The sequence below is a fragment of the Puma concolor genome, chromosome A1 (genome assembly GCF_028749965.1).
Source record: "Puma concolor isolate L17-30 chromosome A1, mPumCon1.1.hap2, whole genome shotgun sequence".
NCBI lineage: Eukaryota > Metazoa > Chordata > Mammalia > Carnivora > Felidae > Puma > Puma concolor.
Window position 1 is genome coordinate 59,532,091 of NC_141667.1, and position 17,893 is coordinate 59,549,983.

Here is a 17,893-nt window from a genome sequence, read left to right on the forward strand (position 1 = left end):
TATCATCCTCACTTATGCATGTACCATATTTATTTAGCAAAATTCCCCTTTTTGCTAAGCGTCTGACTCTTGATCTCAGCTCAGGTCACAATCTCAGAGTTCATGAGTTCAAGCCCCACATCCGGCTCTGCGGTGATGGTGCAGAGCCTGCTTGGGAGTCCTTCTCTCCCTGTCTCTGCTCCTCCCCTGCTTGTGTGCTCTCTGTCTCAAAATAAATAAATAAACTTAAAAAAATAAAAAATAAAAATCCCCCCCCTTGTTGGGCATTTAGTTTGTTCATGATTAGTGATTCTTTTCTGGGTTTATGTAGATGTCCAAATAAGCCATCTCTCCCAAAATGTGTTTCTTCTACAGAACTTTTTTTTTTTCTTTTTCGTTGCAGTGGTGTCGGGTTCGTCATCCAGCTCTAAGTATGACCCTGAGATCCTGAAAGCTGAAATTGCCACAGCAAAATCCCGGGTAGGGCCTCTTTGCCTGTACTGTGGAAGGGGGGTCACCGAGGCAGCCACAGGCCACTTGCCCACCCACTGGACCAAAGGAGACGCTTCCACCAGGCAGTGATGGCTGGTGCTGACTGACAGGACCCTAAATAACAGCAGTAGTAGCAGTGGTAGCAGCTGTCACAGTAATTGTAATGGTAACAGCAGCGACCACATCACTGTAGACCAAGCATGGTGCTCAGTGCTTCATGAATGCTGTCTCGTGTTCCTCCAGCAAACCCACAAAGCAGCTGTTGTCCATATCTGCACTTAAAGATGAGCAAACAGAAGCTTAGGGTAACTTGCCCCAAGGTCACAAGGATTCAGGGCTTACACAAGGTCAAAGAACTTACAGTTCTTAACGCAGTGTGCTCTCTTCCTAGCTATGGCTTATTCTATATTGTCTTATTTAGTTCCTTCATGATAATTACTTCATGACTTCTTGGGAATAAATATCATTCCCATTTTACTGGTGTGGAACTATGACACAGCAGTTAAGTGACTTGTTCAAGGGAAAGCCAGTATTTGGAACGCAGGCTCAGTGATAACTTCAGGTAGGTTTTCCAAAATCATGCCTACAAGAAAACAAAAGGGGGAAGTGGGCCAGGGGTGAAGCAGTAGGGTGTGCTGGGAAGAGTGTAGCCTTAGAGAGGTGTGCCCTGTCTAAAGGGGTAGTTGAGTTTCAGCCCTACCCTATTGTGGCTGTGCTGGAATGAGGGCTCAGTGTTGGCAGATCTTCTGTTTTTAGAAGAGAGCTATACTTAGGCTTATTATGTGAAATCTCTCCATATTTCATTATTAGCAATTAAATTTTTAAATTTTATAACTGCAAACCAAACACAGCATTCCTGCAAGCCAAATCCAGCTCCCGGGCCATGTCTTGCCTCTAAAGTTATTGCACTGCCTCTCACCTCCATACCCATTACCTGCTTTAAGTAATGCACAGCCCTGTGAATTACCATATTCCTCACCTATCAGAACAGGAGAGGGAGTCTCAGGGAGGTGAGATGGCTCGAGAGAGGTCGTCCAGCAAGGCAGTGGGAAGGCCAAGTTCTATCCCAGGTCAGCTGACACCTGTCCACTTCCTGTTTCCCTCAAGTGAGGGCTAGCCAGGATTGACCTGCAGGACAGCCAGGCTTGGATGCTGACTATACGAGCAGCTGCAGAGACCAAGGCAGCATCACTGAGGGGATAGTGTTGTGACCCTGTGGCCTGAGGGGCAGTGGGGGGGCTCTGGGTTCCCCTTAGAGGAGAAGGCAGCCTGCAGTTCTGTATCAACCTCTGATCTAGCCCCATGTGTGGCCTTCTGCCATCCAGGTCAACAAGCTAAAGAGAGAGATGGTTCACCTCCAGCAGGAGCTGCAGTTCAAAGAGCGTGGCTTTCAGACCCTGAAGAAGTAAGTCTACCCTGCCATGCAGAGCATAGGGATGCCCCGTAATCCCCTTCCTGCCTCTCTCTCTCTTTCTCTCTCTCTCTCTCTCCCTCTCTTCTTTAAGGCCACTCTAATCATTTGATCCCAGTTCTACTCCACTGGTGTTTACTCAGGATACTGTCACCCAAGGTTGAGGTTCAGAAGGAGAAGAGAGGAATCCTTTCAAACCAGAGATCTCTGAATTCCTGAAGCCATTAAAGTCTGTTCCGTTCAGTTGAGTTTTAGCCGTAAAAACAAGTATTCTGTCATAGAAACGAGTATTGCTGGGCACTTATGGGCACCTGTCTCATGTCCTCCAGTAGATCCAGTAGGATCTGATACACACACAAAAACAAACTTTTTTTCCCCATAACGCCTAAAGACGAACAGCGAATGTGCCCCACAGTAGGAGCAAGGGCCTCTTCCCCAGCACCAATCGCTAGAAGAGCATGCATGGTGCCACGCACACTGTGCTAGATAGATGACTTAAGGAGTTCCCAGGATAACTTTGACCAAGTGTAATTTTCACTTGTAGAAGCTGACTTGCCACCAAGGTACATCTCTATTGTTTCTTTAGAGCAGGTGCGTTGATGGCTATTTATCGTTATTATACTAGCAAGATTTGTTGAGCAGTTACTCTGCCGGGAAGCACTTTCAGTGTTTCTGCTTGAGTGACTTCATTTGATCCTCACTGCAACTCTCTAAAGAATGTTCTTTTGGCCAACTCCACTTTATAGATGAGGAAACTGAGTCACGTTATTATTAGGAATAATCACACATGCAACAAACCTGCATTGAGTCATGTTCGGTATGTCTGAAGGACTCAGTGTATAGTTATTACAGAGGTGCCTGGGACCCCTCTTGGAAGCCCCAGGGAGAACATCCAGGAGATTTCTCTGTCCTAAGGGACATCTCATGTAGATTCCCAGGGAGGCCACATCTCTACAGTCAGCAGCTTCTATAGTCACTTTCTTTTTCTCGCTGTCTGACTATACCTCTTCCTCATTGTCTGAACCTCAAATTCACCCCCCACCACTCTGTGGCCACAGCTCCAAGCCTGGGGATGTCTGTCTGTAGGCTCTCTTAATCCAGGGAACTGTGACCACTGGAGGGGTTGGTTGGTTCTTGTTCACGTCTTCCCATCCCTCAAGCCCCCACTGTCTGGAGGGGAGAGCTACCATGAATCCCCCACCACACAAGGTTTAAGAAAGTATGGCTTTGTATTATAGATTGTGTATAATAGGGTTCTTTTGGTATTCCAAGTTATTATAAATTATGGTTTATATATGTGTGCTTATATAGGTACATATGTTATTAATATATGTATATGTACGTATGCCAGTGACACTTGAGAGCAGTAATATGAGCTTAGAAAATTCCTTCTTGTGACCTATAAAGCAAATAACCTCATGAGCCCTCCAAATTCTGAACACATAGTTGAAAGACTACTCACTCCCACGTCATCTTACCGCAGGGGCCTTTCCCTCCTCCCCCTTCCTGCACTCCTCAGGAGCTTCTGGTTAGAACATTTCCCATTATTCTCTGAGCCACCACAAACCTGTTTTACCACTTTGTCACCCTGTAGCAGCATTGAAAATTCTTGTTCTTTGGTAAGCTGATGCTGAAACCCCAAAGACAAGCCTTCTTTCTCTCCTCCCTCCGCCCAACTGATGTTTGATATCAGGCCCAGATAAGACTCCTGGTAATTCTGACTGCCCACGCTCAAAGCTGGCTCCACATTCATTGTGGAGGAAGACATCTGCTTTAATACACACCTTGGCATAGAGGGTTAGGAATGTAGCTGCAAGAGGTAGATGGCCTGGGTTCAAATCCCAGTTCCCTGGGACCTTACAAAAATGACATAATCCCCTTGAGCTTTGGTTTATCTGAAAAATCAGTCACTGTAAAGATGAAACTAAAGCATGTGACAGTGCCTGGCAGTGAGTGTGAGGGTCATTAAGGGGTGTTGGGGGTGACCTCTAGCTGGGTGCCTGCTTGGATATGGGGAGGAACTCAGATGAACTCTGTACTTACCCCGGGCTAGGGTCTGTGCTGGGCAATGACTGTGCATCAGTCACCTCGTTTCATTGTCTTTGCCCCTTTAAGAGAAGTTTTTGTTCTGCCCCACTTTATAGATGAGGGCACTGATGAGGGTGAAAATATACCCCAGCCCCCGCCCCTCCTCCCCCCCCCCCCCCCCCCCCGTTGGTAAGCATCAAAGCTGGAATTTGAACCCAGGACTGTTGGATTTAGAAGCTCATGTGCTAATACCTTCCTTCCTGGCCTCATCCTGGATAACCCCCTCATCATACCCAGAAAACATGAGGCCTCTTTCCTTGTCCCTTGGGATCTTTTTCAGAAGCTAGTGGTGGGAGGTGATCTAATCACTTCTATCTCAGCCTCCTCCCTTTGCAGAGCATGGGGGAAGGCGAAACTCTTCCATTTGTCCAGTTCACGGTCAGCAGCCCCAGTTTTTTTAAAAAAAGGAAATGTTGATGAGGATTGAAGGATGCCTCTTAGGAGCCTGAGAAGAAAAATCAAAAGGACTTGGGCCTGTCAGCTGCCCTGAGCCCTTGTAAACAGGAAGGAGATGCGATGTGGCATGTCACCCCTGTGGGTGGGGAGCAGTGCAGCATCTCAAGGCACGTCCCCCAAAGCCATCGTGCCCAGGTAAGAATTGCCAAGAGGAGCTGCCTGCTGTCAGAGCCTCTGCCCTGCTTCTGCGTGGCTGTCCTGCAGCTCCCGGGTGTGTGAATCTCCGGACAGCCGCATAATTTGGAAATTCTAGAACACATGCAGCCCGCTACACCCTCCTCTCCCCTACAACCACATAACTTTTCTTTCCCTTAAAAAAAAAAAGAGAGAGAGATTCATTCACTGAGCACATAATGGTGACCCTTTGTTCCCCTCCCCCCAACCTCAATCCCAAGAGTGTTCCCTCTTGGAGCTACTCTCTGGAGCCAAATTCCAGAGCCTGGGTTGCTAAGGCCCCTGAGGGAAATCAGGTAGAGGCTGTCTGAGGAGCCCAAGGCACAGCAGACAAACCGCTTCTGTCTTATCCTGCTGAGGATTCAAAGCCATCCTCACCCTGTTGGCAGAGGACAGCTGGGCACAGCCCCCTCCCCAGAGCCCCCAGCCCGACTCAAGCAAATGGCATCTTCCCTGCCCTCCTCCCCTCCATTTGGGGCCGGGCCACCTCCCATCCTGGGGGATCCTCCCCTCCACAGAGCATCTCGGGCACGCCTCTGCTGCAGAAAGCTCCATTTAGACTAATTTTTCAAACTAAATTTGAGACCAGTGTTAGCCAACCTGGCAGGCTTGCTCAGGCCCAAGTCCTCGAAAGGAATAGACAGGCTATTTTTAGTGGGGAGACATAAATGGGGCTTTGTTTTCTCTCCACGGAGGCTGAAATAACGGAAGGGAAGGGAAGGGGGAGGGCCGTGCTGAGACCGGAGTTCTCTCCCGAGTCCTCTCCCTCTCTCCTGTTCGGAGGCACAGACAGACCAGGATGAAAACCTGCTCCCCCCATCAGTGATTCCCCACTCAGGTTATTTTTAGCCCAGGACAATTTGGCTTCTAGCAGGAAACCAGAGAGGAATGCCTGTGAGCGGTTTCTCATCCTGAAATAATGGGTTTGTGGTATTCCCTCAGACGGTAAAACTTCCTTTTCTCCACTGGGGACTAAAACTTTAGGCCTAGCCTTTGGGGAAAGTGTGAAGCAGTTAAAATTTATCTCTGCCTTCTGAAGGTTCTCCATATCCCAGCCTCCTTCCCCAGAGGGTGGAGACCTCCACCATCTCTGGTTTGGTCTGACCTTCAGAAAGTGGCATTGTGGTCCTTAACTTTTTTCTTTTTTTTTTTAAACTCCCCCTCCACCCTCCAAAATGAACCTGTATATGGGGCCTAGATAAGCTGATTTTATCCCGTACCTCCCAGTGCACTTGATTATCCAGCCTTCACTTATCCCATTTGACATTCCTAACAGCTTCATGAACATGGGCTGGGCAGGTGACATTACCCAGGTTATTTTAGAGAAGGAAGCTAAGCCTCTTGTTAAGTGCCATGCCCAAGGTCACACTACTAAGTAGCAGGGCTGAGAGTTTTCCATCATTCACACCTTTCCTTCCTTGTGTGTTTACTCAGCAAATACTTAGTAAAGGCAGTGGGTCTCAATTGAGGGAGATCTTGCTCTTCTTCCCAAAGGGACACTAGGCAAAGTATGGAGGCATTTTTGGTTGTCACAGCTTGGGGCCAAGATGCTACTGGCACCTAGTGGGCAGAGGCCAAGGGTGCTACTAAATACCCGACAATGTGCAGGACAGCCCCCCACAACAAAGAATCATCCTACCCAAATGTCAAGATGCTGAGGTTGAGAGACCTTGAGTTAAAGGACTGTCCTGTGCCAGATACCGAAACTACTTAAACATTTTCAATCCTGCCCCTGTCCCAAGCCTGTTAGTAACAAGTCAAGGATACTACCACATGCCCTGCTAACTAGAACACAACATAATGATTGCAGTGTCCAGCTATGTGCAGTGTGATGGGAACACCTAGCCTAGCCTGGAGGAAGCAGGGAGGTAATCAGGGAACACTTCCTGTAAGAGCTGATGCTTAGAGGACCCTTGACTTAAAGAGTGGTGTTGCTTCTGCAGCCCCACCCTGTGGGACATTTCACAGGCAGCTAGACCTGGGGAAGGGAGGGTGTGCAGGACAGAGAGGAGCCTTGCTGCAGGACCAAAACCTGTCGTCTTATCCCCTGGGGAGACTTCATCCCTCACCCTATCTTTTTCTGACCTTTCCCATTGACTGTTTCCTAGAATCGATAAGAAAATGTCCGATGCTCAGGGCAGCTACAAACTGGATGAAGCTCAGGCTGTGTTGAGAGAAACAAAAGCCATCAAAAAGGCCATCACTTGTGGAGAAAAAGAAAAGCAAGATCTCATTAAGGTACGAGAGCTCCAGTGATGTGGGTCCCATCTCTCAATTTCTTCGGAGCACCTTTCTTTCTTTTTCTTTCTTTTTTTTTTTTTTTTTAAGTTTATTTATTTTGAGAGAGAAACACAAATCGGGGAGGGGCAGAAAGAGAGAATCCTAAGCAGGGCTCTGCACTGTCAGCACAGAGCCCGACATGGGACTTGAACCCACAAACCATGAGATCATGACCTGAGCCAAAGTTGGATGCTTAACTGACAGAGCTGCCCACGTGTGCCCGGAGCACTTTTCTGTGCCAAGACTCACACTACCTCCACATGCTGCACAGATCACTGAGCTCTCATCACTAGTTTTTTGGGCTTTCAGTCTCACTGTGTAGAGTAGGAAAAGGAGGATCAGAAGCGATAGGTGGCTTGCCTAAAGTCACATCACTGGCAGAGTTGTACTAGGAGCCATCTGGTCGAGTCCAAAGGTCATGTCCTTGTCACTGGCTCTGGCCACCTGGCTTACTTCTCAAAGAACCAAACGGAGGGAGATGGTTTTGACATCCACAGCCCTGACACCGAAATGTAACATCTTTATAAGAATTACATTGCATGCTCTTCCTCTGCTGAGGACCAGACAAATGATAATCGGTGTGATTTAACATGCCAGGCAACTGAACTGGACACTTTGCATGCATCATATCTCACTTATCTCTTACATCAGCCCTAGGTTATTCCCTTCATACAGATAACTGCTACACAGCCCAGAGTCCATGGTGGAGCGAGGATTCGAACCCATAAACACTGACACAGATGTCTATTCTTTTAACCCTTAGACACTCTGCCTCCCCTCACTGGAATGACCCTGACCTCTGAGATACTATGTTTGTTTGTGTTCCCACTGGCAGATTAGGACTCAGGCTTGCGGTTGCTATGACTGATTTAGTGAAGGGAGCTTTATGCTCTAGGACAAACAGAATGATTTTGAAGCTCTTGCCCAGGGCAGCAACCTGATGAAAGCGTTCAGGCGCTCGTGGACAGTCGTGAGCCATGTTCCTATCATGACTCTCACTTAAGAGCACTGCATCTTCAGTCAGGCCAGGACCACATCCTGCTCTGTCATTTGCCAGCCTTTGCATGTAACAACTCCCTTAGCAAAGAAATGGGGATAATCCTAGGTCATTTTTCAGAGGACTGATGTGAGGATTAAGTAAGATGATGATAAAGCTGACAATTACTGAGTGTTGGCTGTACTAGCACGTTATACTGGCCATCTCATTAAATCAGTATGGTAGTCCTATGAGACAGGCCCTGTGGTTATCCCTATTTGTTTAGGAGAGGGAACTGAGGCACAGAGAGCTTAATCAACTAGCTCAGGTCACACAGCTAGCAAGTAGCAGAGCAAGGATTCCAAGTCAGGCAGTGTAGCTCTAGAGCCAGTGTCCATGCCAGTCTTTCCCGAGTAGAACACCCAGCACAGTACCCGGCACTGAGCAACCACCCACTTGCTGCCAGCTCTTTACGAGGTAAGTGGAATATCCAGAGTGAGCTAGGATTCCTACCACATTACAGAAGTGGAGAGGAGAGCACATGGAGGGTGACAAACCAGAGCTCCCTCCCAGAAAGTTGTGTTGCTAACCTTGCCCTCCCCTCCTTAGAGCCTCGCCATGCTGAAGGACGGCTTCCTCATCGACAGAGGGTCCCACTCTGACCTGTGGTCCAGCAGCAGCTCTCTGGAAAGTTCAGGTTTCTCACTGCCGAAACAGTACCTGGACGTGAGCTCCCAGACAGACATCTCGGGAAGTGTGAGTAGAAGTTGTACCCAGGAGGCTGCCGTAGTGGGCAGCCGCCTTCTGATTTCTCACCTTGGGAGGTGACTGGTATCTCTCTGTGGGCCTGCCTGCTAACGTGGCCTCCTGGAGCTCCATTCTCTTGCAGACCTCTTGGCCCCAGGATGACACGAGATGATGGTGTGGGGGGAAAGCCGGCACTGTGGGGGGAAAGCCTCAGTCTTGAGTGTTGCCTAGCCATGCGTTTGCGTCTCTAGATGCTGCAGAGAAAGCATGTGTGAAGGACCAGTGGCTCTCTCTGGTTTCCTTCCTACAGATTTGCAACACCATTCTGTTTTTCTTTCACCAGCTGTGAAGCAGATGATACTTTCCTTCTGTTCATCCTGAAACAATACATGCAGCTTTCAGACAGCTCTCTTCAAAAGCTCAGTCTGGGCACCGTAGTGAATAGTGTGAGCACCATCCAGATTTATTTCATGAAAGCTTTAGAGCAGGACTGACCCATAGCCATCTGGAATGTTTGGAGAACTTTTGTTTTCCTAGAGCAGGTGACATTGAGCAAAGTCGCCTCCCAGCCTCCATGGCTAAATGCTATTCCTATCTGATTCTTCATATAGCTGTGTCCCCACTTGTGAAGAGAAGCTATATCCATATCTGCTTGGGTGAACCTTGTAGCTTCTTGCCACTCTTGACAGAAAGACATGGCAAATGGGCTGTCCCTTCCGTCTCCAGACCACCCATGTGTCCAGCTACAAGCCATCTGTAGGCCTCCCTGAAGGTTCTAGGACCTTCTCCTCGCTCACTCAGTGTTTCAGTCCTGGCTGCAGCCTCCCTGGGTTTTCAGTTGAGCCCCTCCCCAGCACCCCCAGGATGCCTTTCTTGTATATTGGCTGTCCCTGTTTCCTCCTGACCAGCTGTCCTCCATGCTGCTGGGGCTTGAATGGGCTCTGAGCCATTCGGGGCTGCAAGATGATATTCTGGGCTCTCAGCTTCTCTTCTAGAAATGATAGATGTCTGAATTTGAGGGTCTTCCCACAGCCTGCAGGAAGTGTCTTTGCCTGACTAGCTTCCCTGCTATCACACAGCCAGCTTGGTAATTGGGGGCTATTCTTAGCTACTTCCCACGTAAGCCGTCAAGTCTCTCGTGAGCTCTTGAAATCCACCTCAGCACCGGCCACAGTGGCCATATAATTCCCCACTTTGTTCTTTCCCCCAGTTTGGCGCAAGCAGCAACAATCAGTTGGCAGAGAAGGTCAGATTGCGCCTTCGATATGAAGAAGCTAAGAGAAGGTAATTAGGGGCTGGGGGCGGGATGGTTCCAACAATGATAATTGCCATTGCAGAGTGCCTGCCCCATGCCTGGCTTTTCACACACCTCATCTTTAATAATCAAAGATTATGAAGATAACTATTATGACACATATATTTTAACCTTCTCTGAACTCAGGAAATGACTGAGCCAGGGACACTTCACTAGATAAAAAGTAGAAGCTGTGTTTTGCACCCAAATCTGTTAAATCTCAGAGCCTAGTTATCTTTCCACTTGCTGAGCTCAGTTTCTCTAATCAGAGTTTTCCAATGATCCTGTGAGTAGTCTGGTTTGAAGGAGCACTTCTGAGGTTTTAGCAATAGGAGAAAAACCTCTGGATACTGAACACTTGAGTGTCTCCTGCCCAACTGGGAGCAAGCTGTGCTTATAAACAGTGTAGATCCCAGGGACTAAATATTTTGTGGCTTCACAGTCTCCTAAGCAGTTGGGTTCCACTGCCACAAATAAAATTAAAACAATAATCAAACCTGATGTTTTTAGAGCATCTGTTATGGGCCAGGTGTTGTATTAAAGCATTTGTATGTGTATCATCTCATTTAACTTTAAAAGCAACCTTATAGCACATCTTATATGATTTCCATGTTAGAGAAGAGAAAGGTAAAATATGAGATCATGACTTTTCAAGATGATGGAGTCAGAATTTGAACTCTGGACAATCTGGCTCCAAGTCTGTGAGCTTCCTATGCACAGGGCCAGCCTTACTGGGTAAGAACCCACAGAGTATAATGGTGAATAAAGCTAGGAATATCACATCCATTCCTCCTTAGGTTACACTGCCTGGCCCATGGCATTCTAAGCCAGGCCACGTAGGGTGTGGCAGTGCCTAGTTCTGCCCCTCTGCCAACTCTGTGTGAGCAGCAAAACCCTTTGCAGCAATGACAGAAATCCTATAGAAAGTAGAAGAAATAAAAAAGGGAATTTGTCAGCTTATTGAATTCCAAAGTCCTAGGATAAACCAGCTTCAGACACAGCTGGATCCAGGGATTCAAATCAGGTTACATAAACTCAGTTTCTCTTCTTTTCTCTACCCTGCTTGCCTTTGTGTTGACAGACTTTCCTTTCAAAATGTAAAGGTGACCCCCAGCAATTCTAGAGTTATATACTATCAGGTTAGCAACCCCAGCAGCAGGAGGACCTACCTATCCCAACAGATTTAACAGGTTTAAGGCTTGAGGCTCCCTGGCTTTTCCTAGTGATCCAATTATTGTTGCAGCGTTGGAGGAATTAGAATTCTCTGAAGGTCCAGGCATGGGTCATGTGCCCAACTCTGGGAAGGGGATTGAGGTCAGCTTTGTGGGAACCAAAAGACTTAAGTATTGGAGGAGTGATATCCCAAAGAAAACTTGGGAGTGTTGTTAACAGAAGGAGGAGAAATTGGATACTGGTCAGGTAGAAAAAAAACACTGTGCATTATTTCAGCTCCCCCTAGAGGCCCAGCAAAACAACAAGACTTCTGCATTTGGACAGCCACGTGTCCCCTCTGAAGGGGGACCACTCTGAACCCTGGATATATTCCAGTCTGCAATGATGCCTATATTAGAAGATCCATTCTGGAGAGACTGAAGAATTGAAATCTTCCCTCTGGGGTTGAACCATTAAACTTCCCATCACAAAGCTTCCTGGCTCATCTGCTGTAATCCAGCTTTGAGCCTCACTCTTCACCCAGAGGTAGTTTAAGTGTCAAGGATAGAGCAGCCACTGAATGGAAAGCAGGCTGCAGGACTCCAGGTAGGAGGGCAGGTAGCTGTAATGAAAGGTCTGTGTGCCACGTTTTGTCACATGTGCATTTCTGCAGAGTGAGTCTAGTAGTTTCATCAGCTTCACCAAAGGTGGCCTGACGGTTAAGGAACACTGGGAAAGCACCACTAGAAAGTACATGTAAGCATCGATCAAGCCTTCAGTGTACTGTGCGCAATGGAGCCCCCGCCAGACCTGTCCACGCCACTCCATCCTCAGAGTGGTGGAAGCTACCAAGTTATCCCAGATTACTCTCTTTGTGAATGCGGAATTTAAATTAATCAATTCTAAGAATCCCTCTGATACATTTGGCTGGGCAATGAGCAAACCTAGATGTGTTTGTCTGCATGGGATTTTTACTGCACAGTGTGGAGATTTTGACCCTAATGATGTTTTTATAAAATAACAGTTGGGCCACATATCTGCAGATAAGATTGAGCTGGGAGTCCAGAGACCTGGGCTCTCAACATGTATTGGCCACGTTTATGACTTGCAGTCTTAGGTGAACCATATCCTATTTCTAGACATCTGTCCAACAGATTCACTGCCATTTCTTACCACCCTTTATGGATCAGGTGAGGCTAGGATGTGATAGCTGAAAGCCCTTTTTGCAAAGGCTGAATCCTAAAGGGTCACATCATGATTTCTTTGGATATTTGTAGCAATAATGTTAGTTATATTGTGAATCTTTCTTGGATCCAAAGGTAATTATACCTAATCTGTATGGGCACTTGGCAATGTATAAAGAACTCTTTATGATAAGTTTTCAGTCAGTTCTCATAACCCACCTTGCATGTTCCACCTCACAGGTGAGGGTACTGCATCTCAAAAAAGTTAAGGGATTGAGCTCCCACCTCCTTCCTTTTAACATTTAATAAGTGCCTACAGTGTACCAGGCAGTGTACTAGAAGCTTATGATACCAAAATGATTTCTTAAGAATGGTCTTTTTATAGGGGCACCTGGGTGGTCCAGTTGGTTAAGCGTCCAACTTCAGCTCAGGTCATGATCTCATGATTTGTGAGTTCGAACCCTACATCTGGCTCTATGCTACAGCTCAGAGTCTGGAGCCTGCTTCTGATTCCATATGTCCCTCTCTCTCTCTTCCCCTCCCCTGCTCATGCTTGCTCTCTCTCTCTCAAAAATAAAAATAAACATTTAAAAAAAAAAAAAAAAAGAATGGTCCTTCTGTCAAGGCCAAAGCCAAGACTTTGGCTGAAGGCCTCTGACCCCAAATCCACAGTTGGTTATACCACACTGTGCTGACACCATTCTTTGGGCTAGGAACATACAGTTACCAATTTCAGAGTTTGCTGTCTGTCATTGTAGTGGGTCCATGACTGCCATTGGTTGGGCACGAGTTATGTGCCAGACACTCTGAGCACATTATTGCTCATTTTCAGAACAAGTCTTGGGGAGTTTACCCAATGTTATATACCTAGTAAGTGGTTAGACCAGGTAATAACAATAGCAGCAGAAACATTCATTTGAGTGCTTACTATGTGCCAAATACCGTGCTTTGAGAGTTCATGGAATATGTCTGAAAACCTTCTACCACAACCCCATGACAAAGGAGCCTTTGTTGTTCCTTCCAGAGAGATGAAGTGACTTGCCCAAGGTCACATAGCTGGCGGTAGGAGGCTATTGCCTGGTGATGAATCCAGCTCTTTGTTCTACCAGGCTTAATATCCCTGAGGGCAAGGACATTGCTTTGTTTACATCCCGTTCCCACCCCTGCAGAGCCTACTCACTGTTGGCACACGGTAGGCACCATTTGTGTTTGTTAGATGAAAATATGTTCCTTGAGATGGCCTGCTGGTCCAAGGGAAGACAGTCATTGCCAAAGATTGCTCTGAGGATGTCATGGCTCCTGGTACCTCATAACGTTGGAAACACAGTCTGTTACCCTGCTCCCACAGTGCCTCTGGGCACACCTGTCATGCTCCCCTCTCTGCCCACAGGATCGCCAACCTGAAGATCCAGCTGGCCAAGCTTGACAGTGAGGCCTGGCCCGGAGTGCTAGACTCCGAAAGGGACCGGCTGATCCTCATCAATGAGAAGGAGGAGCTGCTGAAGGAGATGCGCTTCATCAGCCCCCGAAAGTGGACCCAGGGGGAGGTGGAGCAGCTGGAGATGGCCCGGAAGCGGCTGGAGAAGGACCTGCAGGCAGCCCGGGACACCCAGAGCAAGGCGCTGACAGAGAGGTGGGGCTGGGCTGGGGCCAAAAGGGGCCTGGGACCCACCCTCCTGGGTCTATCTTCCACGGAAGCAGGAGGGGTGAGAGGGACCACCTGGGGCGTAAGGGCTTCTCTCTAAGAACACTCAGTGTAGAAATCTTGCAACTTGCTAAAGTAGCAAACTGGGGGAAATGATTCACCACCCGGAATACCAGATACCTAGGAGTTTACACAGGGAATCGCAGCACCAAAAAGTCTGCTCGGGTGCAGGTTTTCAGAAATTATCTTCTGACTAACGTAAGCCACACAACCCTATGTAATGTAGAGTAGTCATTTGCCAACTCGGTGACAGTGACTCACATGATAGGGACAAAATAGAGCATGTATACTCTTACTATATGTGATAGCCCTCTGATATTTTCTCTCTTGCATTCCTTTACATGACAACATGACCCGCTAAATTGATTTCACCTCATGCTAAGGGGTTGCAGTTTGTACTTTGAAAAACACTAATTTCGATGCGGGTGCAGAATGAGATACTGATAGGAGCCAAACCGGCAATACAAATGCTGGAGGCCCACCTGCTGATAGATTGGGTCCCACTGGAGTGCACAGAACCCCCTTGTCCCTCGTGGGTGCCAACTCCAACCACTGGCTGGTGGGAATTCAGGCCTTAGGCTGCCAGAGGTCCCCATATTTCAAGAAAAGAATTGTCTGTATTTTTAACTATTGACAACTAATTTAATAACTTTTAGTAATATTGTGAAGGCTAAATCACCTTCATCTGTGGGCTTGGTTTAACCCAAAAGCTACTGGTTTATGTTCTCTGGATAACAGACTTGATTTCCTTCACTGTCTCCCCAGCCTCCACACCCACATGCACAGAACACAACCCTGTGTTCAGGGCAGGCCCTGCAGTCCTCAGCTTCTCATTCATTCTTTCATTCTGTCCGTCAGGGTATCGTTTATTCATTTATTTGAGAAATGGGCTTTTTTGGTACATATTTTCCGTGCAAGGCAGTTTGGAGGATTCAGAAATTAATAAGTCACAATCCCTGCCCCTGTTCCTTTAAAATCTATTCTAGTTACTTTCACTTTTTTAGGCAGCAGACTTTAGTGAGCAAGGTACCTACCCTTAAGGAGCTTAGAAGCAAAGGTAGTGATTTTCACATACGTGTGTGTGTTTGTGTATGTGTGCGTGCATGTGCATTTGTGTTTGGGGGCAAGAATGAGCAAGGAAATTCCTCTTTTCCAGTGAAATCAGAGGCAGAAGCCCAGTTTATAAAGCAGGTAAACTTGCCTCCAGCCCAGTGGAAGCGGGCCAGGAGTCCTAGGGGCCTGGATGTGCGCTCTCTGCATCTCCCCTTCGGGAGCCTTCTGAGCTCTCTAGCACCCAGCTGACATCCAACTCCAGCACCTGAATAAACCCCCCTTGCACATGGTAGGGTGCCCGAGGGTCACGTTGACCAGCCTCTGCCTGGCCTCTTGTAAGCACAGCAGAGTCCATTTATCCTTAAGCCCTTTCTCAGAATGGCTACCAGGGAAGTGTTTCTATCCTCCCCTGGAAGGGATGGCTGATGGGGTGACCCACCACCAGACAAGTGGAGGAGTAGGACAGGGCTTCCATAATTGGTGTTTTGCAGCCCTTGAAGCACCTGCTAGAAATCGTCAGCAGCAAGACTCTGTCCTGCTCTCCCTGGGGCTGCATACTTTGGGCAGAAGGCTTGTGTCTATATACCCTCGTACCTCCAGTGTTAGTTGAATAAATGGTTAGCCAGCCTACGCACACCCTTGCCAGGCTTCTGCGTGTATCTTCTGGCCTCTTCTAACAGTCCCCTGGGTCCCTCACTTATTCCCAGACTCTACAGCTTCCATGGGGAACCTTTCACTGTTGATGATGCTCACTGCCAGCAGCTGAAGAGAACACATTTCATGGCAGCCTTACTCCTTGTTGGATCAAAAAAGAAACCCATCCCACTGCTGACCCTGAGCAAGTCATTGACCAATATGGACTTCAGTTGCCTGATAGGGAAAAAAACTACAACTACGTATTGAATACCTATATAGTCTGAAGGCAGGCAGTTGGATCAGATTGTGATTTGAGGCTCTTCCCTGCTATAATAATTTTGGTTTCTTGAAAGTAGGATTGGAGGTTATCTTAGAGACTCCTATGCTACAGGCAAAAGCCGCCACTATGTGCTAGACCCAGTATCCTGTATCATCTCATTTAAATCTCTCAGCAACCCTGAGACCATTCTCTATTTTATAGGTGAGGAAACCGAGGCTCGGTCAACACCACCACATGGCAGAGCTGAGATTAGAACCCAGGCTTGCTGGCTCTGGGGCCCGTGCTTGCTGAAGCCACTGCCCAGTCAAAAGGGCTTTTATTATTGTCTCAGCCCTGTTTTTTTTAAAGGTCCAATTGCCGCTGAGAATGGCAAGTTTACACAGCCAGTCCAGGGAAGCCAGAATCCCCACCCCACAGCAGTGGCTGAGCCAGGCAGCCCAGAGGTCCCAGAGATATGTGCAGAGGGAAGCTGGGGGGGCATGTGGGCAGGAAGAGGAGAGAGCCTCAGGAAGGGTAAGGACAGTGCTGATGGCTCTGATCATCCTCCAGAGGAGAGAGGAGAAAACCAACCCAGCAATCTCTTGTCTGTGTCTACAGCTCTTTGCTTCTAGTCCCTTGTTTTTCTTTATGTGTTCATCCCCTGGACTCTGCTGTTCTCTGTCTAGGTCTCTTTCTGTCTTTTGTTTCTTATGTTCCTTTCTCTTCTCTCTCGTTGTCTCCTCCCAGACTCCAACTGAGCGTATGATGCTCCTCACCCTCACACATCAGGCTCTCCACTCAAGGGGCCTTTGAGATGGACAGGAATAGACATACCCAGGAAGGAACCACAGACCTGCCAAACCTCAATCACAGATCAGTCACAGTCAGACATCCCTGCACCCCGTGCCCCCCCTCCCTTTCCGTGGGCCCTCACCACCACTTCTGAGAGCTGCTGTGCAGTCACAAAGGGTGCTTGTTAGAGTGTGGACTCCCTGGACTCCTCCCCAGGGACTAATTCCCCAGGCCTGAGATGTAGCCCAAGCTCTTGCATTTTTAACCAGCACCCCAGGTACTGAGCCACAGCTCGTGGGGATTCTAGCTCCACCTTCTGGATCCTCTTCCTACTTCCACGCTGATGCGTCCGTGGCTTCCCAGCATGTGCCAGGCATCACACACAAATGCCATATGTCCTGCTAAGCCCAACGCCTCTGCTAGGAGGTCTCGGCACCTGCATGTTGCTGCTGGCAGCTACGCCCCTGTGCACAGGAAGTTGAGGCCACCCGATTCCCAGTCCCCTTGGCATCCTAGCTGGGCTCCAGTGTGACCTGCATTTACTGCCAGAACACGTCTCTATGATCTTTCTCCCAGAAAACAGGAAAATGCAGGTAGAAATGGTGAGCCCTGGCTTGGTCTTACGGAGAGTCAGGAGATCCCACGGTCTTGTCCATTCCACTGAGAGTCGAGGATTTTATTCATTATGGGCTCCATCTGCCGGTCTGCTGCCTGCCCCACCAGCCCTAAGCAGGACTCTGGAAGAATAGCGCCAGGGATTGAGCTGGCCAAGGACCATGTCGAGTCCCTCACCACCTTGCTCAGTTGTCTAGAGCAAGCTCTGGTCTTCATTGCAGAGCCTGTGTTGGTGGAGGGATGGCATGATTAGGTTTTCCCATGAGAATGAACTCTTTTTCCCAGGCCATAGGCCGGATTGGCTGTGCTCTGCAAACGGGTCAGTCATTCCTTCTCTAGCAGGGTGGCATAAGGGGATATGAGGCCGACAGTGGAACACATTTGTCTGTGGGAGATACAACGTCCAGCCTCCAACCAGTGCAGCAGCTCATCAACCTTAGTGTGCCTAAAAATCACCTGTGAGCCCTAATGGAGATGCAGATTCCTGAGCCCTGCCCCACACTTTCTGAGTCAGTTGATCAAAGTAGGCCCCAAGATTGAGCATTAATCTTCCTTTCTGCTACAGGAGGTCTGTGGACCACACACTGAGAACCATAAATC

General features: G+C 48.1%; 1 protein-coding gene across 5 annotated transcripts in view; it reads left to right on the forward strand.

Annotated features, from left to right (window-relative positions):
* WWC1 (WW and C2 domain containing 1) overlaps positions 1-17,893 on the forward strand; it is a 155,814-nt gene that overhangs the window by 96,007 nt on the left and 41,914 nt on the right. For 4 of the 5 annotated variants that reach the window (XM_086711614.1, XM_086711676.1, XM_086711747.1 and 1 more), the window contains 6 exons: positions 383-459; positions 1,797-1,876; positions 6,709-6,838; positions 8,466-8,612; positions 9,814-9,887; positions 13,624-13,866. In XM_086711614.1, coding sequence (XP_086567740.1) covers positions 383-459; positions 1,797-1,876; positions 6,709-6,838; positions 8,466-8,612; positions 9,814-9,887; positions 13,624-13,866 — 751 coding nt within the window. Of the gene's footprint in view, positions 1-382; positions 460-504; positions 1,034-1,796; positions 1,877-6,708; positions 6,839-8,465; positions 8,613-9,813; positions 9,888-13,623; positions 13,867-17,893 lie in introns of those variants that run through there. The other variant, XM_086711807.1, reaches the window with a different exon arrangement.